General features: G+C 37.1%; 1 protein-coding gene across 1 annotated transcript in view; it reads left to right on the top strand.

The window, feature by feature from the left end:
• ADAMTS12 (ADAM metallopeptidase with thrombospondin type 1 motif 12) overlaps nucleotides 1–17,134 on the top strand; it is a 563,652-nt gene extending 546,518 nt beyond the window's left edge. Inside the window, exons 23-24 of the mRNA XM_003340624.4 lie at nucleotides 2,073–2,226; nucleotides 12,169–17,134. Coding sequence (XP_003340672.2) covers nucleotides 2,073–2,226; nucleotides 12,169–12,347 — 333 coding nt within the window. The 3' untranslated portion in view covers nucleotides 12,348–17,134. The remainder of the gene's footprint in view (nucleotides 1–2,072; nucleotides 2,227–12,168) is intronic.
• The last annotated feature ends 7,549 nt before the right edge of the window (nucleotides 17,135–24,683 follow it).

The following is a 24,683-nucleotide window of genomic DNA, read 5'->3' as shown; positions in this document are numbered from 1 at the left end:
AGTAGTGTGTAGGGCAATCTGGGAATGGTGAGATGGAAAGAGCCCTGACTCAGAAGTCAGAGAACCTAGTTTCAAATCCTGCTTCCCCCTCATCTCATTTTTTACTACCTTTATGACCCAGGGCAAGCCACTTTGTCTCTCTTCAATCTAGTTTCCTCACCTAAAAAATGAAGGGGTGGACTAGAGGAACTCTGAAATCCCTTCTAGCTGTATATTTATACTTTTATCAAATAGAAGAATCCGAGAAAACATTAAATGCCAAACTGGAATAATCTATGTGTGAGGGGAGAAGAAACTTGCTTTGGTCTATATCTTTCTCAAAATCTTAGTTAATGCTCTTGTAAAACAGTTCAAGATCCTGAATTGGAGAACCTTAAGAACAGTGTCGGGGGCAGCTGGGTAGCTGCTTGAGAGCCAGGCCTAGAGATGGGAGGTCCTAGGTTCAAATCTGGTCTCAGACACTTCCCAGCTGTGTTCCTGGTCCAGTTCCTGCCTGAAGTCCTCACTGAGGGGAGAAATCACTGCAGAAAGGGAATCCACAATCCTCTTCACTAGTAGCAACAATTGCTGACCAACTGCTACCAAAAGACTGATCAACAGAAGTGGCAGCACCTTCCTTCCACCCAAATCACTGGTCCTACTTCTAGCCCATTCCTCAAGTCATCATCCAGGGGCATGCCTTCTGTGGAAAATGGGTCAGTTATCCTCATCATCTGCCAACCAACTGCCACTCAACGGGCAGACAAGTCAGGCAGCAAGGCACCTTGAAAGAGAGAGAAGGGAGATGGCATGTACCAGGAAAGTCAAATCACTATTACCACTTTGAGCAACATCTTTCCTCAGATTCTGATGAAGACAACCCAAAACCCTGAACCCAAGAGCCTGGGTTCCCAACTTAGTGTCTGCAGCTATCATTCTGGGTAATAACCTCTGTGAAGATATAGCCTGATACTTGCTCCTGCAAATAAATGCTACTGCCACATCTTTTGAAGACCCAGAAAAGAAAGTTCTTGCTACCCAAGACCTTAGCATTGTCAAATGGTTCAACATTGGGAATAAATATTATTTTATCAGTGGAAATGTCATTAAAGAACAGGTATTGCTACCTGCTTTGCCATTTCAACCCAAGGATCATGAAATCTGCTGAAAACTCCCATAGGTATTGTCTCACCCATTAAATAGGAGCTCCCCGAGAATAGGAGCTGTCTTGCTTTTCTTTTATTTGTTCCCCATCACTTAGCATGTTGCTTTGCCCATAGTAAGCACTTAATAAATGCTTTTTCAGTCATAAATTCATTCATCAAGGAGATAGTTGCATAGGCATCCCCAAGTAGCTATAGGAAAGAGTTTTAGAAGATTATAGATATGGGTGTAATCATGGTGCTTCTCTTCTATCCCCTAAAATTATTCTTATCAGTTATGCTCTGAACACCATCCCCTACCTCCATGACAAACATATATATATATATATATATATATATATATATATATATATATATATATATATATATATATATATATATACATACATACTCTTGTTTATTGCCTACAAGAACCTATTTTTCTATCCCTATGCTTCATCCTTTATATTTGTCGTGGAAAGTTAAATAACAGAGAATTCTATCAAAGAAGATCTGAAACTTTTCTTTACATGATAGATCAATCAATAGTAAAGCCAACTATGTGGCTTAGTAGATAGAGTGTTGGACCTGGAATCAGAAGATCTGAATTCAAATCCAGTCTCAGACATTTACTAACTTTGTGCTCTGGACAAATCACACAAACTTCTGTCTGCCTCAGTTTACTCATTTATAAATTGAAGATAATAATAATACCTACCTCCCAGGGTTTTTGTAAGGATCAAATAAGATAATATTTGTGCAGTGCTGTATAAGTACTATTATATTAGTATTCTTTTTTATTAATTGTTAAAATTATTCTTGTCCTTGCATGTTTTCTTTACTCAACAATTATAGTGTTGGTGTTTTATACATACTCTAATCACTCTCGTTTGGAGGATTCCATAATTATTTCTTTCCTTGAATCCCAGCTAAACTCTTTATCTCTTTTAGTGTACTGTTTCCTGTGGTGGTGGCATTCAGCAAAGGTCTGTCCAGTGTGTCAACTCAGAGAGAAATAAAACGGAAGACCAAAGCCTGTGTGAGCATACCCCCAAACCTTTGGAATCACAGAAGTGCAATGAACAAGAATGCAGGAAAAACACAGGTAGGTTAATGAATTTGCTGAAAAGGTATGAACAAATTTTCACAAATAACTAACTCCAATATGACTAGACTTGTACATAGCTATGAGTGTTCTTATTCCCTTTTTTTAGGATTATAATGCCAATTCATAATTCAAACAAAAACCTTAAAAACTTGTCATATTTGAATTTTCTTTCATCTGTAGCAAGCAATTTGGATTAATAAGATTCAACTGTACCTCCTTGAAAGCCTTGTTTATAGCTCCCTTTTGTATTTAATTTCTCTTTTGTATTATATAACTTGATGTGTGCCATTCATTCAATAGAAAATGTGTCAGAACTATCAACCTCTGAGTAGGTGGAGACATATTTTTGCAACTCCATTTAGTCCTTGTTTAGTTTTTTCTTCCTGAAATTTTATAGGCCTTGTCCATGCTTTTATTGAAGATTATACCCAATTACAGCTATGTTCTAAAAAGTTGCTTTGGGTGTAGAAAATATAATTCCTACTTTACTCTAGTGTTGTCTCTCTCTCTCTCTCTCTCTCTCTTCCTCTCTCTCCCTCCCTCTCCCTCTTCCTCTCTCTGTGTCTGTCTCTATCTATCTATCTGTCTGTCTCTATCTGTCTATCTATCCATCTCTATCTATCTAACTATCTATCTATCTATCTATCTATCTGCCTGTCTCTCTTTCTCTCTGTTTCTGTCTCTTTCTCTAATGAAAACTGGTACAATTTTCTAAAATGCCCAAGGCCATTCCATACAGCTTACATAGATGAATGCTCTGATCTCTAGGTTCCACCATTGCTCCTTGTTTCTTCCTCTGTTTTCTATTTTTTTTTGTCTTCCTCTTCTGTCACTGTGTGAGTGTGTTCATATGTGTAAGCAAAACCTTTTCACTCTACATGACCTCTCTACAATTTAGATACTTTTCTCTTAAATATTCTCTCCTCTGGCCTGCTTGATAATTTCTCAATCTCCTTTCTAAAAAATGCTCTAAAATCCTCTAAGACTTTGGGAACATCCGATAAAATGACCCAAATCAGTATGGTTTCTTGACTTTTTTTCTAGCTATAATCAGGAATCTAAGCACTGGAGCATGGAATGGTGATGGTGCTCTGGGTTAATAATGACAGTAATGATATCTAACATTTATATAGTACCTACTATGTACCAGAAACTATGCTGATCACTTTACAGATATCTCGAGTGTCACAACAACTCTGGGAGGTAGGTGCTATTATTATCCCCATTTAACAATTGAGGAAACTGAGGCAAATAGGTGTTAAGTGACATGTCCAAGGTCACATGGATAAGAAGTGTCTAAGGTGGGAGGTGAACTCACCTTGAAGAACTCATCAAGATCTTCCTGACTCTAAGCCTAGAACCATGTTCTGCACCACCTACCTCCCTAGGAATTAGTGAAGAAGGTCTGGTGGGACCAAGAATTCTAGAGGAGAGATAAGGGGCTTATTGCAAGTCCAGTGAGAATTTCTCTGCTTCTGGCAGATATCCCAAGGGCTTTTGGAGGAGTTTTAGTTTCACTATATTTGCACAGCTAATGTGAATGGATTCAAAGTATATTAAATTTATCATATACACATGATATATATGTATCTATTTGTAAATGCATATATCTATAGATATATATAAATATTTTAATGAACTTAATAAAAATCAACAAACATGAACATTTCAATACACAAAGAACAAAACAGGACGAAGTTGGAGACTAACATGAATAGATTTTAAAGTGTATATTAAATTTAACACAATGGTAACAAAACTGAGTTGTTTATCCATGGCCCTACCTAAATTCTTACACACACACACACACACACAAAGAGCTGATTCTACCTTATATTTAATATATGTGACATTGATTTTAAAATCAGATGTATTTATATTTGCCTTGAGCTTCCCTGTCTAATATTACAAACGTTATAATAACCAGGCAAAATGAAAAACCTCCCAGATCCTGGAAGGTGTGTTTTCATGCCAAATAAACACCTGGACAATTCTGAGCAAGAGATTCAGTTTGGGACCAAATTGTCCTGTTTTCCATTTGACTGAGCAATTGGGCAACATCCTCTTTGCTTTGTACCATAGAGATATAATCCAGTAGCCAGGCAACCAGCAAGGGAGTGCTTCCATAATGTCAAGATTAGCCTTGCTGGATGATATGTTCATCAACCTTTCATTGCTCTGGGAAAAGGGTCCTACCTTACCACCTAGCATCTTTCTCCTCTTCCAAAAGCCCTTGGGTTATCTGCCTGAAGCCAATCTTAAGATGAAGACTTTCCTCTCTAGTAATATTGCTCTTAGAGAATAATCTCTTATTCTTTGAGGAAATTGATAGACTGATAAATAGCATGTTATAGGAAGCCATAATGCCTACAATCAACACTGGGCAATTTTTCAGCTTTTAACAATCCATGGAAATAAACAAAAGAGAAACTTTAAATACTCATTAAATTTATAAATTCAGTTTCTACTGTATAGGCTGAAGGCAAAAAGATTTCCCTTTCATACAGTCCTTATTTATAATTATTCATTCAATGAATACTTAAATGCCTTCTTTCTATTTTTATTAGATTGTAGAGAGGCCACCTGTTTTGGTCAATTGAGGGTTCATGGTAAAGTCAGGAAGATACAAGTTCAATCTTAGTTTTGTGAAGGACAGTAAATAACTTTACTTCTTAATTTCTTAGGCAACAAAAGTCTAAGACTATAATTTGTAGATAAACAATCTAAAGAAAGATTCCACACTAAAATTTCCCTATCTCAATGAAGACAGCAGTATGGTGGAATGAGTGGAGCTTTGGATCAGGAGTCAGAGAGGGCTAAATTCAAACTCCAACCCAGACACTTAATACTTATGTGACCATAGCCAAGTCATTTAAACTATCCATGCCTCAGTTTCCTCATTTCAAAATGAAGAGCTTCAACTTGATGACCTCCAGGGCCCTTGCAGCTCTAAAATTTCTAATCTTTTGAATTCACAAGTTTGGAACAACAGAAAAAGAGAGAGACAGAGGGAAAGGGAGATAGAGAGAACTGTGCTAGACAGTGGAAGCAGATCTAAAAGAATTAGAAATGAGAGAGAATCCCTTTCCTAGTGGAGCCTTGTAGCTTACTTGGAGAGGCTTTTGAAAGTGCTTGCATGTAAATATCACTCTGAGTATATTTTCTCATTTGATGCTCTCTACGTGCTGTAATAGAAGCATCCTGTACTAGTATAGAGGAGGTAATATACATTTATTAAGCAATGACTATGTGCCAGGTTCTGTGCCAAGTCCTAGGGATAGAAATAAAAGAAAAAAGAAAGACAGGACTTGTCCTCTAAGGGCTTCACTCTGACAGTTGAAGATAATACAAAAAGAGAGTTGAAAAGGGAGGTGGGGGTGGAGATAGAGATGGAGGATGAAGATACCCACCCAAGGGCATGATGCTGAAGTCAAGTCAGAAGCATAGCCAGGAGGAGAATGAACTCTTCCCTAAAATGGAGGCTTTAAGAGAAACTTCACAATGGGAGAAGAGAGACAGAATATTGGAGTGACAGTCTACTGTGAGAAGACTACAGGAGGATTAAAATTAAGAACCACCAGTGACAGAGAGGAAGTTCCAGGGGGAGACCATAGCTGAAGCAAGGTTTCAAAGCCTGGAACTCCTGGTGATCACAAGATGGCAGCAGGGCATAATTGGCAGAGCTCTGGATTTGGAATCAGGATCCCACTGTTTTAATCACACTTTCCAGGTCTATGACCATGAACAAATCATATAGCCCATGCCTCGTTTCCCAATGTATGAAATGGAGAGAGCAACCCCTGTAGTATTTACCCTCTTAGAGTTTTGTCAAGATTAAATAAGATATTGTTGTAAAAAGTAGTTTAGAAGCTGTGAAATGGCATAAATGTTAGCTGACTCCATTTTAAAGATGAAGAAACTGAGCCTTTTTATGGTTATAAGTTGTTTATGGATACATAGCCAGTGAGTAGAAGATCTGGGACTCTTACCCAGATTTTCTGAGTCCCCAATTTTCTTTCTTCTCCATGATGTCATACTTTTTCCTTTTAGTTTAACTCCCTAGATTATGTCCCAAACATTCTTTCAGTGAGGAGGCTGGTGGCTTATCCCTTTAAATTTCTGAATTCATGCCACATCTTATGAATTAGAGGCAAACTGGGATCTTGTCTTTATATAGCCCCTGATTATAAGCATTGTGTTTAGAACGGGGATTCAACTGAATGCTGAACACTAGAAACCTTTATTGTTTTCAAATAATTAAGAGTTGATGCAATTAAGGCACTTGGCCTCGGGGTTAGTTGTATAAATAAGTTGCTAAACGTAGGTTTGGAACACAGGCTCTTTAATATGAGCCTCATAAATGTTTTTTTCTTCCTCCTCATCCTCCTACTCCATCACAGGCCATGCCACTTCACTACACCATACCAAAGGGCTCTCTAATTACAGGTGGCCCTGGGGCTCTAAGCAGCCTGGGCAAGCCCTTATTCTTCCAGAAATCATCAGTGTAAGCCTCATTTATATTTAAACAAGATTAGGCACTGTATCTTGGACAAATAGGGCCAATCTAGCAAATAGGCAGCCACTTACATGATGTTATTTGAGTGGCAATAGAGAGGCTCATTTGGAAAAACAATCTGATCAGCTTCTCATAATCCTTTTAATAATTTATTATTTTTAAAGTAACAATTATTTTAATTAATCGACTAATTCCACTAAGGAAGATTTTTTTAAACGCTTGAAAATAAAGTTCTTAATCCTTACCTTCATGGTCTGACAACAAATTCCCACATTAGCAATGTATGCCTTTGCATTTTAAGTTCATCATCTCTGTCATATAGAGCGTGATGTTTCATCTTCATTTTTTTTAACTCTTGGTTTATTGTTGCTTTGATCTGAGTTCTCAAGTTTTTCCAAATTGTTTTGTTCTGTCATGTTGTTACCATTGTATAAATTGTTCTAGATCTACTCACTTTGTTCTGAATCAGTGCATAAAAGTCTTTGTTTCCTCCAAAATTTTCCATTTCATCATTTGTTAGGGCAAAATCATATTCCATTATATGAATATACCATAATGTTTTTTAGCCATTCCCCATCAGTTTCCCCATCCCCTCTCAGTTTCTAATTTGTGGCTATTATAGAAAGGGATATAATTCTTACTTTGATTTCTTTGCGAGTATTGGACTAATGGTGGTATAGTTGGGTCAAAAAATACATAGAATTTAGCAAGTTTAGAGGCATAGTTTCAAATTGCTCTCCAGAATGGCTGGAACTATTCATAGCTCCACCACCTGTGCTCTAGATTATCTGTTTTCCTCATAGTCCTTCCATTCATCGTTATCTTTTTTTGGTCATTTTTGCCAGTCTAATAGATGTGAATTTGTGAGGCAGAACCTCAAGGTTGCTTTAATTTGCATTCCTCTAGCTACTAATAACTGAATATTTTATGTGATTATTGATAATTTGTATTTATTTATTTGAATACTACCTGTTCATATCCTTTGATTATTTATCTATTTGGAAACAGCTCTTCGTCTTGAAAATATGAATGAAGTTCTTTATATATCTTGCAAATGAGACCGGAAAGAAATTTACTGCAAAAATGTTCCCCAATTACCTGCTTTTCTTCTAATTGTTACTATATTAGATATATTTCTGAAAAAAAATTTAACTCTATATAATCAAAATATTTCATTTTATCTTGTGTGGCCCTGTCACTGGTTTAGTCATGATTTCTTCTCTCTATACATAGATCCAAAAGGTGTTCTCTTCCTTGATCCTCTAATTTGTATATGATATGATCTTTTATATCTAGATTACGTATCTGGAACTTATCTTGATGCAAAGTATGAGGCATTAGTCTAAACCTAATTTCTGCCAGACTGCTGTTCAACTTTTTCCAGCAGTTTTTGTCAATTTGTAACTTTCTCCCAGTAACTGGGTAACATTTCTTATCATATGTTTGAACATTTGACCATAAGAGTTTCATTCCTCAAGGTCTTGGAGATTCCTACCAGAATGAAAATATTTTCTGCTAGATAATATTTCAAGTCATCACCACCCTTTTAAGTAAGTTGGCAGCTAAATGAATACAGATCTGCATTGGCATACTCAAAAAGCAGCACCTTGAATTAAAGAGGAGGTAGAAATGGATATGAAAGAAAAACTACTTTTTGCCTAAAGCAGGATCTGTCCTTTGAAAGAGATTTTAAGATACATGAAATACATAAAAAACAATAAAAAGAAGTATTCTATAAGGCACCAAATTCTGTGGTTTAGATGATAAGTGAACAAAGTGAATGTAGAAATAGAAATGGAAGGCTTTATGGAGGGAGTAAGTCTGGATTCAAACCCTGACCTTTCTTCTCCCTACTTTCTTACATACCAACTCCACAAATGCATCCATTTACTTATATATATAAGGTGGCATTATACAGCTAGGTAACCACAAAAGCCTTATGGTGGATGATTCCTTTAGCATCCTGGAATTGGCATGATGTCACAGGATGTTGTCCCAACATTGACAAATTTCTAGAGGGGAAGTCTGAAGTTGTTCTATTCAGCCCTTAGCAGGATGTCAGATCCAGGTGATTACAACTCAACGTTTACTGACGTTTACTAAACTGATAATGTCTCAGATAATATACTGTTTTGTGGAGAGTAGTCTGGCAAATAAATAGTTGGAAAGAATTTTCAACAAGATAGACCCATGGAATTTTAGAATTAGAAGAAATTTTGTAGATAATTTAGTTAATACTCTTGTTTTAGAGTAAATTGGCTTACCCAAGAGCATATAACCAAGAAACAGCAAAATCAGGATTCAATCCTAATTTTTTTACTCCAGATCTAGCACTACTTTTGCTACCATTTGATCACTTTTTAGGAGAGGCATACACAAATCTTCTTTATTAGACGGTCAACAAAATCAAGCCAAAGCATTGATATATTCAATATATATTGTTTTAATATCATCCCTTTTGGTTTTATTATTGTTTTAATGTATTTTTATAGTAAACTTAACAAACACTAAAGAAGATGGTTATTTCTATATGCCTAAATAGAACAGAAAAAGAAAATCATTGATTAAATTTCAGCTCTTTCCTATTTTTTGACCTATATGAGAAGTCATCTGTAGCTTTGAGAATTATCCTGCTTGCCTGTGCTTCTTTCTGACATTCCTTCTAGTCTTTTCTCTGAATATAAAAGGAAAAAAAGATGTTTTGATTATCCCTTTTTCTTTATTTCTTTTTTCTTACTTTATTCCTAATCCCTTTCCCTATTGTAAAGAGAAAAAGAAAAACAAATTTCTATAACAAATAACCTACAGAGTTAAGCAAAATTAATTCCTCCACTGGTTATATAAAAAAGTATTTCTTATTCTGTGCCTTTGTCCATCACCTCAGTGTCAGAGGATGGGAATGTGAAGCATGTCAGACAAAAGTTAGAAATCATGATGATCATTGACATTTGTAGGGATCTTTATGGAAGAACTTGACCTACATTATCTCCCATTGAAACTCAAAACAAACCTTTGGGGTATTTAGACAAGGAAATTGATACTCAGATATTAAGGGAATTATCCAAGGTTCTGCAGCTAGTGTCACAGGTGAAAATCAACGCTTTTTCTCTCCAAACTCTGTATTCCACCATCCCCACTATGCCTTACGGCCTTTCAGGAAGATTTCCTCTTATCAGAGATGGATCTGTACATTTCATGTTAAATAAAATTGATTTTTATTAACCTTGAAAAGAAATCCTTCTGAAAGAAGGACTCTGCAATTGCAGGACTCAGCTCTTGGTATGAGAGACATTGTCCTTTAGGTCCTTCTAAGTGCACTGGAAACATACTTTTCAGATGCATAGACAATGGGATTCTGACAGCTCAAGAGAGGAAACATTGCAATGGAAAGAAGCCAAAGTGATTGAAAGATGAGTTTTTTGTAAAGATGAGGCATTTTTGAGCTTAATGCCTTTTTTAAAAAATCTGAGACTTTTTGAGAGCACACTACTACCGTTTTCCCATTTAACTAGCTGGTCTATTTACAAGATGCTCCTGGATATTGGCTTGGTTTTTTGAGAGTGATTTTCTTCAGGAGCCCAGTAAACTTTGTTCTGTGCAAAGAAAAAAATGACAATACCAAAATGATAACCTGGGCTTTGGCAATTACCCCAGAAAAATCTAAAAGGACTTTTTCTTAGTAAAGAAAAGTCTCTTACCTATGGACATTACATCTCTCTAGACTTCAAGAAGTCAAAGGATTTAGAATTAAAGGGAATCTTAAGGATCCTTTAGTCTAATTCTCATTTTACAGAGGAAGCAGTCTATTGAAGGAGACAGGATGTGCAGGATGATAAGGTGTAAGGCCACCTTTTTGGGTGAGACAGGGGCAAAGGAGATAATGGCAGAAGGCATCTCAATGAAATGAAAAAGGGAAAAGGGAGAAGATGGAGCTCATAGTGAATGGCTTCAAATTTTTCCATAAAATGCGAGGCAAGGTTCTCAAAGGTGGGATAAGGGGAAGCCATAGAAGGTTTAAGGGAAGATTAAAGGGTTTGGAAATAAAGCACTGTAGAGAATGGAATATAGTGTTAGAAAAGGTGTGGAAGGATAGCCTAGCAGCATAGAGGTCCCACTTGAAATTGTGTAATATAAATTTATGGTGAATCCAGTCAGAATGGATGTGATTTTCTCCATGTTTGTTTAGCAGACTGTATATAGGAATGAAGGAAACAGATGGTAGGAGTCTTCCAAGGTTGAGGTTTGGCAGATCATAATCACCATTATAATCAGGGGGCCAGAGACTCAAGAAAAGAGGACTAGAGTTGAACTGGTTCACAAAATGGGCAAAAGAAGAGAGAATGTCTAGTTGAAAAGAGATGATCTAGGAGAGAACTGAAGGGTTGAAGTTTTGGAAGTCATAGAATATGAATAAAGAATGGAACTTGGTACAGGTAAGGCAGAAGGATAAGTGGAAACTTAATAGATTAGCCAGATAAGGATAATTTGGAATTCTTAAATATGAGGTGGGGTATTTGTGGGTAATCACAAGATCAAGTGTATAACCATCTTTGTATGTGGTTGATGTGGAACAGAGGAGTCGGTTATAGGAAGTGAGTAAATTGAGGAACTGAGTGTTCAGGGTGTTTGAAGAGGAGTCATTACATGTTTTAAGATCTCTTAAGTATGAGGGCAGGAGTCAAAGAGAGAAAAATTGTGAGCCAAGTTCCAAAAATGTTGAGGAAGGAAGGGGAGGTCTGTAGACAACATGTACCGGGATTTTGATTGGGTGGCAGATATGAGTAATATGGACCTCAAAGAAGGAGAGGTTACTGAGCAACAAAAGTAGGAGGAGAATCTAGAAAGTGAGGATGGGGAGTATTCCAGTCTTTCAAGGAGTATTCCGCTCTTTCATTTCCGCGAAGGTAAATGAGTGAAAAAAGTACAGTTAGTATTGGAAAGGGTAGTCAGGGAGGTGAATATCTTCAGGAAAGAGCCAGGTTTCATTTCAAAGCATTTACTGTCTTACTCCTTGTTTAGATTCCAATTCATAAAAATTTCTAACAGGTAATGAGCCTCAAATTTCTAGACCAACCCCTTTATTTTACAAATGAGGAAACAAGTGAAGTGATTTGCTCAAGGGCACACAGATAACTAATGACAAAACTAATAGCAGGTCATTCAAGATATACTGCCTTGCATTGTGGTTTTAATTTATAACACAATATCTCCCACATAAATCATAAACACCAGGGAGGCAGGACCACCGAGATCTTATTAGTAGCAATGCCTACTATCATATCTTACCTATGGTAGATATATTTCATGAACTTTCATGACAAAAGTTTCTAGAAATGTAAAGAAGCCAAATCAATAGCTATATATCTATTCAATATACCATTCACCTAAAAAGCAATTAAAAAAATTTTTTTTCTCTCTCACAGATCTACTTTGCATCAAGGACAAGCTATCACCGAGTTTCTGCCAAACACTGAAAACTATGGGCAAATGCTCTATCATCACTCTAAGGGCTCAGTGCTGTTACACATGTGCCAGCCCTCAAACCATCCAGCCTCAATGGCAAAAAAATCGACAGGGCTTCAGAAAATCCAAACTGCTCTGAAGCCAGAAGGAATCCATCCTCCACCAAAGACAGCAACAACCTGCTAGACATGATGAATTCTGGGCTCTGGGTTAATTTTATTGAAGTCTCAGTTCATTCATTTTATTTGAAACTGGGTCAATTTTTTAAAATCCTATTATGTTCCTCTACCTTAAGGGATGTTATTGAGTTGTAATACATACTGGTCTCTGGCAGAAAAGTGTGATATCCAGTCAGGTTCGCTTTATGAATTCTTGCCATTCTTTACAGGGGAGAGATAACATCTTTGAAAGTTACTGAATCCAATAATCCTATAAAGACTTATGTCTCCTCAAAGAAACGAAGGGAGCTGACATTTCCATTCTACCTCAGGCATGGCAAGACAGAAAACTGCAGTCATCGAGGGTACAATGAAATGCTACTGATTTCCCTATTTAGGATCTTTAGGAGGGATAATCTATCTTCACAGTGATATCACCAACAGCTCACCCAGACTGAAGAAAAAGCTTTCTCTGACTAATATCCTTGGAAAGCAGAATGCAAGAATTCATATATCCCTTGTCCAATACCCCTGACTTCTCTGTCTATGTGGATTGCGTTTCTACCCTGAAATATTAAACTAACAGGAAACAAGCTTAAATTGAACATTTAGGGAAGAATTGTTAGAGGTGCTACCAAGGTGGGGGGGGGGGGGAGACACCAAACCTGATTGTTTGAAATCCATTTCCTATTATCCATTACATATATATTTTTATATATGTAATTCACCACCATACTTATCAGATATATATATGTATATATATATATATATATCCATCCCCATTAACAAGTAATCTGCTTTTATTCTCTTTTCTGCCCATGGAGATATCCTTTCACTAAGACAGAAGGGGATGACTCTCTTCTAACTGCCTGCCTTGGGTACATTCTTCCCCCAAGCTTATTCCTGATAGGATCACTTTACTGCTGATAGAGCTGTTGTGTGAGTTACTTTAGACAAATCATTAGCAAACCCAAGTTGAAGAATTAGATGCTAAAGGTGGTTAGTAGGGGTGAAAATGAACTTCAAAAAGAACAAGGAAATTGTGTAAAAGTGGAAACACAGTGTTAAATTCTCTAATCTAGCTCAATCTAGCTTCTTCAGTTATCTCCTTGGAGAGCCTCCGCATTGAGTGGCATACTTTCCAGCTAAACCATTTTTAGGAAATGAGCAATACCTATTAGTGGCAGTAGGAGGATTTTTTTTTAAGTTATTGGTTTTTTCCTGGGGACTAAAACAAGACCTTTATGGTTAGAGCCACTATTTTTGTGTGCTTTTGGCAGTGTTCACAAAATAAATAGAGTCATCTATGAGAGAAGGTTGTGGTGGGTAGTACAAATTTTATACTCAGCGGTAAAGCCTAATGAAGCTTCAAGTAAGCCCTACATAAATATTTGTTCAATTAAGTTCAATAAGCCTTCATCTATGTACCAGGTTGTCTGCTAGGCAAAAACATTCCCTGTTCTCGTGTTTACATTCTACAAGAGAAGGAAGAACATGTATAGAAGTTAAAAAATACATGTGTCATTGTAGCATCATGAAACAGACTGACCAACAGATATTCCCTACAACTATACTAGACAAAAATAAATCCAGAAAACTACATATAGAAAGCACTTTGCTATCTGTGTCTGGAAGAGATACAAAGTCTAGATGAGACATTGTCTCTGCCTTATTAAGTTTAAAGTCTGGTATTTTCATTTGTTGAATGGAATTGATCCATGAGCCTGGCATCCCAGATTGCATGATTTGAGTCATTCTTGACTCCTGGGGTAGAATAATGGATTACAGTTTCCTGCCTTGTTTCTAATGGACATTGATAGCAATTACCTTAAAATTTAACAAATTACTGTTCAAATAAATTGGTTTCCCATGTGAAGCTTCATCAGACCTGAGCATCTGTGATGAGCTGAGCTGGTTAGAGCCCCAGGGTAAGGAACAATGAGATTGTTGGTTTGATTTCTGAATCTTGCCCAGAACAAAGAGGACCAGGAAAACAAGCATATGTGGATCAGTGTAGACTTCTCTAAGGTACTAAGGAACAAATCTAAACCTCCACTTCTTGGCAGTTGCCATTGTTATCTTTGTGGATGACAGGAAAGCACAGTCACAGTTTCATCGATATTTCTGCACCAATAATGCATTTTATCTTCTATTGAGGCAAATTATTCAGCCACAGTTACCCATGTTCCCTTAGAACATCTGTTCAGTAGAATGGTGCTATTGAATAATGGTGCTGATATCTGGATGGCGGCAGAAATAATATATTCATATATATATGTATAGATAGATATAGAGCATGTGTATGTTAAACTATACATGCTTTGTACAAAATGATACTTAATGGTGTTGCTGGCCAATGCCAGTTCTATTACTTTGATGCCGTGTACTTAAATTTTATGTAACATGCTTTTTATTATATTTTGTTTTGAAACTATGGATTTTGAACACTTTAAGTCCCCTGTGAAGGATGAAGGAAAAGCTTTTGGAGTTATATGGAATCGGGGCTACGTTTTAAGGCAAGGGACAAAATGAAGGCTAGATCTATTTACTTTTGTCAGGGAAATAAGCTTTTAACAGTAATCAGTCTTACTCCTGATAGCTTCTAGAGGTGATGGGAAATGGTCAAGATGAAGGCAGAAGTCTAGACAGTGTAAAATGGAAGAAAATCTCCTCTGGGTTGTTTTTTTAATTGTAGAAAATTTGGCAGACTTTGTTCCCAAAGCATTTATGAGTAGTAGTTATACTGAGTATTAATCAAGCAATCCGATTTAGTTTAGTGTAACCTGACCATTTTGGGGTCTTTGCTCTTAACCATGGGAATCCAATAAATGACGTAAGAGATCTGAGCCTGAGACCTTACCTGTGTTACGTTCAGTATTGCCCTATTGCTTTCCTACTGGGTTCTACAGGCTTAACTGCATATTTTCATGAAAAGAAAGAGGAAACATTATATTTTCAGAGACCAGACCACTGTCTGAGCAGATAAGAGCAGTAGCAATGGGAGAGCTGAATCCTGCAATCAAGGTGTGCACAAGAAAGTGTCATAGTAATCTCCATGGATCAGTATCAAAAAACTGGCATATAGTATATATGTATAGAGACTATATACTATATCCACTTCCTAAAGACATAATCAAACTTAGCATTAGTTGCTCATCCAACATATCTACTTGGGCAACAGTACCCAAAAAAGAAAGAAAGAGAGAAAGTGTGAAATATGAAAGAATCCTTCACAGATTAGGTCTTAGCCACACAGATAAGGGGCAATCAAATCACTCGGTAACTAATAAGCTGACAGATTATAAAGTTGGCACCATTAGAGGCTGCCTCGGGTTAATAAAGATGGGACTGTGTGGTCTAGAGGCAAAAACCTGATCATTTTCTTCATCAGGTGTTCTTCTGACACTCAAGAGATAGGAAGCAGAATTGTTGTGGACTATGTAATGTTCTTTCAACCTTAAAGGATTAAATGATAGATTTGGAAGTGAGATCCAAGGATATATGCGTACCTCTTGAAAACCAGAGAGGATTGCTGCAGGGTCTGGTGCTGAAATAATACCATTGGAGAAAAATAAACCCCAAATCCATAAGCAGATATACATGACTTTACATGGTAATAGGAAGGTTTTCTGAAAAATTGTAAATTCAGGTTTTGTAACTCAGGTCATGTACAGATTATGGGAGTTGGGGATTCAAGTCAACCTTATTTTATGTGTTTGTAAAATGATGAATTATTTTGTGAAACAAATAACAATCTAATTTATCTTTGTGGGTTTAAATTTTTGTATAATGAGTTTTATTAAACCAGGGTTTACCTGTATGTAAAATCTTCACTAGCAACCAACTGAGACGTTTTTAGGGTCAGAAGTGGAAATTACTGTAGAAGAACCACAAAAATTTCAGGTTCTAATCTCTAATTATTCAGTGTAATTTAGGAAGCTGAACAATTTCATACCCCAACTCCTCCCTGAAGTAAAGGAAGTGAAACCCCATCTAAGCCACATGTCCCAACTTTTCACAAGAAGCAGGTAGGGGGCACAGCGGTTGGGAAGGGGCATACTTAAGTTCAAGTTCAACCTCAGATATTTACTAATTGTGTGACCCTCTACAACTCACTTAAATGCTATCCACCTCAGTTTCTGCAACTTTATAATGGAGTGACAATAATAACACTTACCTTCCAGGGTAGTTGTAAGGGTCAAGTGAGATACATTTATAAAGAATTAGCACAATGCCTTACACAGAGTAGGTGCTTAATGAATACTTATTTCCTTCACTCCTTCCTTCAAAACTCACAATTTAACTATGGATTGGTCACAAAATTTGCAGATTTTAGATTTTCTACTATATGAGTTCAGGGCAAAGCCCAGGAACATTATCTGGTGCTCAGCTGCATGCAGCTTCAGGAGACATACCACAATTACATATAATACAAATAGAATGGTGCTACCTTGTACCTCTTGTAGTTCATGTGACTCCTACAGTTTACATTACTAATGCCTTTGGTGTTAGTAGTAGTAGTAATAGTAATGTTATTTAAAATACCATGGTTGTGGAAGCACAATTCTACCTGCCTTTATCCTCAGGAGTAGATGGTATAGTTGTGATGCTACTCATAACACACAAACTGTATTTCCCTCCCGGCTGTGTTGCTTGGTAGATCCCCCTTTCCCAGGCTCCTTAAGCTTACACCTCGAGTTTGAAAAAAATAAAAACAGACTGTAATGGTAACTTGCCTTTCTGGAGAATCAATAAATGGTCACACTTATTGGTGGTTTCTTTTGTATATCATTTAATATTGTTACAACACTTTGTGGTTATGAATGTGGAAAGGGAAACTAAAGCAAGTTTTGGACTTTCTGCCAATCAGGTGGAACAAACAGTAGTTGGAATGTTAGAGAAAAGATATTGACAAGAATGACAGTTGGTGGGGGGAGGGCAACTGGGATTGGCAGTTGGTCTTGTGATGACTCTCACTTCCTAGCCCTGGAACTGGAAGGAGCCTCTCTCCCTGTCTCTGGATAGAAGTACCTCTATTGCTGAATTTTCCAACAGTGTGCTCTACCTGGATTCCTGTGATCATGTTCATTGGGCAAAAGAACTTTGGGGAAGCAGTTTGAACTGTAAGGCCAACCTTTAGGGGCGTCAGCTTGAAGAGACAGGCCCAACCAGTTCTGAAGGTTAGAACTTGTCTTCCTCTTGCTGTTTACTGCTAAGACTTTGAACTTAAGAAAACTAGCACAGATTAGCATAGACAGGAATAATAGAAACCCTCCAATGGCCTGTGAGGCTTGGCCTCAGCTCAAAAGCTGAGAAAGACTCAAAACCAATCTAGGGAACCCCTATTCCCTCTTCTCTTATACCTCCCCAATCCAAACTTGTTATTAAAATTTATCTTTATTTAAATAACCACAGTCAGATAAGAGGACTATCATTTCAGGGGACATAGTAGGAGCTGAACCTCAGGACAGCCAGTCAACTATAAATGGTCCTTATTGGTCCCCTGCTGGGCGACTAAGTCTAGGGGGAGGCTTGTCCCTCAGGAGGGTCCATGCTTATCTGCTCTGAGATATCTTCCACATCAGTCCAATAGACAAGACGTCCCCTCAGGCTATCATAAGTGGCTCACTTCTCAGGAATCCCATTTTTCAAAGATAGCCTCTCAAAAGTGGTATCTCCTTTTACCTCAACGGCAGCCATATTCCCTCTCTCCCTTCAGCTCCTCCATTCCCTGTTACAAATCCTTTCATATCCCCTCTTCTTCTATCCCACCCATTTTCCCAATAAATATTACATGAAATTCTTTTAGATACAACATATTTTCTTTTAGATTCCCGTGAGTATACGCCATTGTCACCCTAGGATTCTTCCATTATGAATAATGACTTGCAATCTATAAATAATTTTGCCCTGTCTTGATGATGTTATAAAAAGAAAAGGATATAAAGGACATGCGAGGGAACAGGGGAGGAAGGATGGGGAAGTTTATCAATACATTTTCATGTTATACAAGAAGGAGTATATAAAATGAAAGGAATGGGTGTTACTTAACCTTCACTTTCACCTGGCCTGATCAAAAGGAAGAACACTCACCAACTGCAGTGTAGGAATGTATTCAACTCCACCTGGATACAGATAGGAATAGAAACAAGAAGAGTCTAACAGGAAGGGGTAGGTTCAGAGGAAGGGATTAATCACGAATAAAACAAACCCTAAGGTTGGAAAGAGTGCATTGAAAAAGAAGGAGGTCTGTCTCTGCTTCTGGGACTTGACTACTGACAGTTGGGATAGAGAAACAGATTTAAGGAGGCTGTGGGTGGTGGCTGTTGATTTATTAGTGTAAGATGGGTAGTTAGTGAATCAATTTTAGCTAAAGTAGGTTAGATAGGCCTGGTCTGGCTAGGCAAGAAGTACCTGTCCTCAGAAGACAGAAGTAGGCTTTTAGAAATCTTAGTTATTATTAGGAATTTAGGTATAGTCATAGGATATTAGAATAATAATCTCTCTTCCCTCCTTTCTATTTTCCATCTGTATTTCTCAAATTAAGCTAAATGTTTTACAAACTGCTCTCCTCACTTTTGTCAGACTCCTAACATTTAACCCTGACAAGCCTTATTCAATACTATATGTTAAGGATACACAGACTAAGACGGTATGGGGGAAATTTTGCCCCTATATTGTTTCATTTTTTTTTTGTTTATTTGTTGGATGGGGGGGGGAATCCTTTCTTCTTACTTTATTTTCCTAGTAAGCACCCCCTCTGTAAAAGCTAAATGATGTCAACTGGTTAAGCAATATTGGGACATTAATTGGGGCATGTAAACTTTAAAATTTCCCAGACCCTACTTTGTAAGATTGGATTAAGACCATTCCCCATTTGGGCAGTGAACTCTACTTAAAGCAGGAATGTGAGAATTCTACTTTACCTACTTGGGTCTGCCCTAGGGGAAGATAAAGTTGTAAACTCTTTTCTGAACAATGAAAAGTACTTAAACCCATACTTTTCTTAAGCTAAGTACCTATAAAGGTCAAGCAACTTGTGAATTTACAAGGAACAAAGAACTGGAAAACTTACTCAGAGCTTTCCTGGTGTGAATTACTCAAAAATCCACACCTTTTTAGGTGTGGACTAAGAATGGGCAGTCCTTTAGAAACATCTACAGTGATTGGTAGATGTGAGGACTTAGGGGAGGTGACAGAGGAGATTTTGCCCTTAAAAATAAGAGCTCAGGGAAGAGCTGGGAGGTCATTCTGAAACATTCAGATTGGAGAGACTCATTCTGAGCAGACTGATTCTGAAACATTCAGATGGAGGAGGGAGCTGGTGAAAGCAGCTGAGATGCTGCTGGCCTGGTGTCATTAGAAATCCTTGTTTAGTCAGACCTTGTGGTGAGTGTTAAAAAACTGATTCTTTTCTTACTCTCTCTCTCCTTCTTTGATTACTCACTGTATTGTTAATTAAAATTCTCTATAAAACCCAATTGACTTGGGTATTTGAATAATTGGGAATATTTCCCTGGTGACCACCTTATATTTGATTTTAAAGCCCAAGACACTGTAGTGAAATATATTTCTGCAGTCAAATTTACTCACCCTCTCTTATATCTATCACAATTTATATCTTCCACTGTTTTAATCACTACAGTTTAAGACCTCAACCATTTTAAATCTCACAGGCAGTAGTATCAATGATATGGAGGAGACATTAATATTAGGGAGAACACACTAGAATAAGGCCATGAGCCAAAAGCATTTAAAAGTTACAATCTTGCCTACCAGGAGTCTCCCAAGGAATCTGAGAGGGAAATGAAGCTAACCAACTCCTGGAGGGACTCCACTCACCAGTGCAAGTAAGAGCTGGGATAAGGACCCCTAGTGTCTATAGGTATATTTTTATGAATATTTTCATGAGCTGAATTTCTTCTTTTATGCTACAATATTTTCTTGGCACTCCTTTATCCTAGAGGATAAAGGTCATCCTAGTTCATCCTAGTTCCTAGTTCCAAGAAGATTGAAATCATCTTATATAATTTTCTTATCGATTCTAATTATAATCACCTGTTTTTGTCCTGTAACTGCTTAAGTTTTGGTTCTCTGCCTCCAACCTTGGTTTAGAATTCAGCTGCTCTGTAAGAGGTTGTTTTTAAATCTAGCTCTCCTACTAATCACGGCTATATTCTTTCCCAAGGAATTTAGCAAACCCTGGAGAACAAGAGTGAAGGCAAGGGAGTCAAACCTAGTATCTTTACACCAACAAGCTATTCTTCAAGGATGCTGTCCAAAAAGATCTCATTCACTCTCTCTAAGCCTTGTACATACACTTCTAAGATTCATGAGAAAAGAATGCGTAGCTGCTAGCTGCCATTACCATACTTCCAAACAATTACATTGTTCCCTGTGCCTCAGCTGTATAACCAATCATGTTGCCCTCAATTCTGTGATACCATTTATCCTGTTTGGTTCTTTTGTTCTGTACCCAAAACCTATAAAAAAGGGAACTGCCCTTTTACTTAGGGTCTTTGGCAACAATGGAGACAAACCACTGACCCTTTTAAAATAGACAGCATGCCCCTGCTAATAAAAGTTATCTTGAAGAGAGAATTGCCTCAGTTTACCCTTTTGTTAAATTTCAATCACAACAGCCCCAATCTCTGAACCAATATTTATTGATTCAATTGATATATTTCAGACCCAAAATGTCTGGTGGCCAAATTAGTTTGGGGAGCACAGACTAGAAAAGCTATTCTTCCTCCACTTGTCTCATCCCACTGTTTCCAGGGAAGATGTCTTATTCCTGTCTCCCCAGAAAAAGAAACCCTCCAAGGAGATATGACAAGCTGATCAACTAATAGACAACTACACCTTTCTTTTCATCCCCAGGATGATGGCAAATGGAATCCTACAGATTAAACTGTGGCAAATTAGCTTAAAGAGACAGCCAGACAAAATTGCAATCTGTTTTCAGCTGGTTGTCTTGAATTTGTTGTTGATTGCAGACAATAGATGACCTAATGAAGCATGAGACTAAATTAATCCTCTTTGTGCCCATGTGAATTCAGAAATGGATCAGTTATATGTTGGCTGGAAATTCAGGCACATACCAGTTGTCTTTATGACATGCTAAGGAGCAGAACAGTCTGACAAACAAAATCTTACTCTATTTTCTTGATGATTAGGGGACCAGCTCTGCCTAATGAAAACTGGAACACAGCAGGAAGGTTGGAAGAGAAATGAAAAGTTGCCAATGAATATAATCACAATGTGCTCCTTAAATATGGCATAGGAAGAATGTGGCTTTCTAAGAAATTCAATCGAGCTGACTATTTGGGGTGAAAAGATTGACAGAAAAGGGAAAGTGGGCACTGGATTGTGCCTTTATGACCTCAATTACCTACAGTAGGGATTATTCCAGACAAACAATAGTCAGAAGCACCAGGGGCCAATAATTGAGATGTAACATACAGTGGAGGTATTTCCTTGCTACTTGAGTCATATTTTCTCTTTCTGTTTGGTCAGTTCCAAAAAGACAACTTTATTCCACAAATTAAAATATTCTTTGACCCAGCATCACTACTACTGAGTATATAGCTCCCCAAAAGCCAAAGAGAGAAGGAAAGGTCTTACATATACCAGGACTGACACTTTTTTGTGGTAGGAAAAAAAAAAACAGAAAGTAAAATGGACAATTGGGAAATGGCTAGACAAACTGTCATATGTAAGTAAATTTGAATATTATTGTACCATAGAAGAGGAAATGTAAAGAACTCAATACAAGTAGAATCAAGAGAATAAGATGTACAATGGCAAAGAGGATAGATATAAAGTATTAATACTACCAAGAGATACAGGAATTTTGATTAATGCTATAGACAGGTTTTATGACTCACACTTATAGTCCTTGCTACTGGGGAGGTTGATGGGTTACTTGGGCTCTAGGATGAAAGACAAAGGAAATAAGCATTTCTTTAGCACCGACTACATGCCAGGCACTCTACAAAATGCTTTATAAATATCGCATTTTATCTCTATAGAAACACTAGTTACTACTATTATCCCTATTTTATACATTTTCATTTTTTTCCTTGGTTACATGATTCATGTTGTCTCCCTCCCTTTTTCCCTCCTCCCTCCTGAGTTGATAGGCAGTTCCACTGGGTTATATGTATATTATTACTCAAAACCTATTTCCATATTATTCATTTTTGTAATAGAGTAATCTTTTAACACCAAAAACCCCCAATCACATATCCATATAAACAAGCGAAAAATCATATGTTTTCTTCTGCATTTCTACTCCAACAATTCTTTCTCTAGCTGTGGATAGAATTCAATTGGCTCATAATGGCCCTGAGTTGGTTACTGAAAATCCAATCTGAACATGATAAAAGACCCAGTTAAAAAAAAAAAGATAACTATAATCTCTAGCTTTCATTTTAGAACAACGATGAAACACACATTCCTCCTCTCAGTATTGAGGCAGGAGACAAAAGATGATATAGACCACCTCATACAGTGGTTGCTTACCCTTCATGCATTTTTTATCTTTGTTACAAAAGGAGGATTCACTTGGGGAGAAAGTTAATGAGAAATTCATTGATATAAAATAAAAATCAAAAACAAATCAATAAAACATCTTATTTAAAAGAATGTGCCACTATCTTCATCCCATTTTGATTTGCTGGAGTAACAAGTGTTTAACTCTGGGGAGAGTAGTAGGGAGCATCTGAATGTGATATGTCTCTACAATAAATGTGATGAGATTATATGATATGGACTTTGGTCTACATTAGGTGCCTGAACCATTGTTGTGTCATGGATCTCTTTGGTGGTGTGGTGAAACCTATGAACCCTTTATTATTTTAAATGCATATAATAAATAATAATTCTTTTTCCTGCCACAAAAAAGTTTTAAAAAATAAGATCAAGAGTAAAATAATTATGTTAGAACATTGCTATTAAAAATATTTTTTTAAATGCAAGTTTATGAACATTGGATTAAGAACCCCTAGTTTAAAGCTTAAAACTATACTAAGACTTTGGCAATACTCTATATAATTGATTGAAAGTGAGTGAAATTATAAGAACTGAGAGATCCTTTGGTCTAGGAATTCTTCATGGAGTCAAACTAGTGTATGGATAAAATGTAGAAAATGGTAACCAAATGCCTAGAAATCTGGGTTATAGGAAAGAAGAGGTTCTACACAATCCCCACTACAATGGGTCAAAAGTTAGTCCATTGCTTGGGATGAGCCACCATCCTCTTGAAATTGGAATAGAGTGATGGTCAGCACAGGGTCCACAAAGGACCCTCAATTAAAGTCTGTCTGTCTCAATGGCTAAATCCTATTTATGACTATTCTAATTAAAAGCTGGTAATAAAGGTAGTGATATATTGGGTTTCTTTACTCTCTAAATTTTTTCCTTCTCCAAAGAGAGGATGATTCTCTTCTAAGGCATGACATCTTGCCTACAACCATGAGTTACAGCTCCTGATAAATTTTCCAAATACATATAATTCCAGCTGAGGCAGCATTGAATAATAGTTAGAGATGCAGGTCTCAGAGTCAAGAAGTCCTGAATTCAAGCCCTGCTTCAAATATATACTAGCTGAGGGACTTTCGACAAGTCACTTAACCTTAAAGGCCAAGAGTATCAAAACCAACAAGAAACGGAGTTCATTAATCTGTACATAAGGATACCTGTTGGTCACACATTGACTTTGTTTTAAAATATAATATTATCTATTGTTTTATCATATTTTTATTGATTTTGTTATATATTTCTCAATTACATTTTATTCTAATTCAAGTCACACTAGGAGACTTGGAGACCATATACTGTTTGCAGTCTATAGTATAGTCAATTCTCATCTACCCTTTGACCCAGCCATAGCACTGCTGGGTCTGTACCCCAAAGAGATAATGGACAAAAAGACTTGTACAAGAATATTCATAGCTGCGCTCTTTGTGGTGGCCAAAAACTGGAAAACGAGGGGATGCCCATCAATTGGGGAATGGCTGAACAAACTGTGGTATATGTTGGTGATGGAATACTATTGTGCCCAAAGGAATAATAAAGTGGAGGAATTCCATGGAGACTGGAACAACCTCCAGGAAGTGATGCAGAGCGAGAGGAGCAGAACCAGGAGAACATTGTACACAGAGACTAATACACTGTGGTATAATCGAACGTAATGGACTTCTCCATTAGTGGCGGTGTAATGTCCCTGAACAACTTGCAGGGATCCAGGAGAAAAAAAAACACCATTCATAAGCAAAGGATAAACTGTGGGAGTGGAAACACTGAGGAAAAGCAAC

This window comes from Monodelphis domestica, chromosome 3 (genome assembly GCF_027887165.1).
Source record: "Monodelphis domestica isolate mMonDom1 chromosome 3, mMonDom1.pri, whole genome shotgun sequence".
NCBI classification, from domain to species: domain Eukaryota; kingdom Metazoa; phylum Chordata; class Mammalia; order Didelphimorphia; family Didelphidae; genus Monodelphis; species Monodelphis domestica.
Note: the sequence above shows the minus strand (reverse complement) of the source record. Positions and strands in the feature narration are given on the sequence as shown.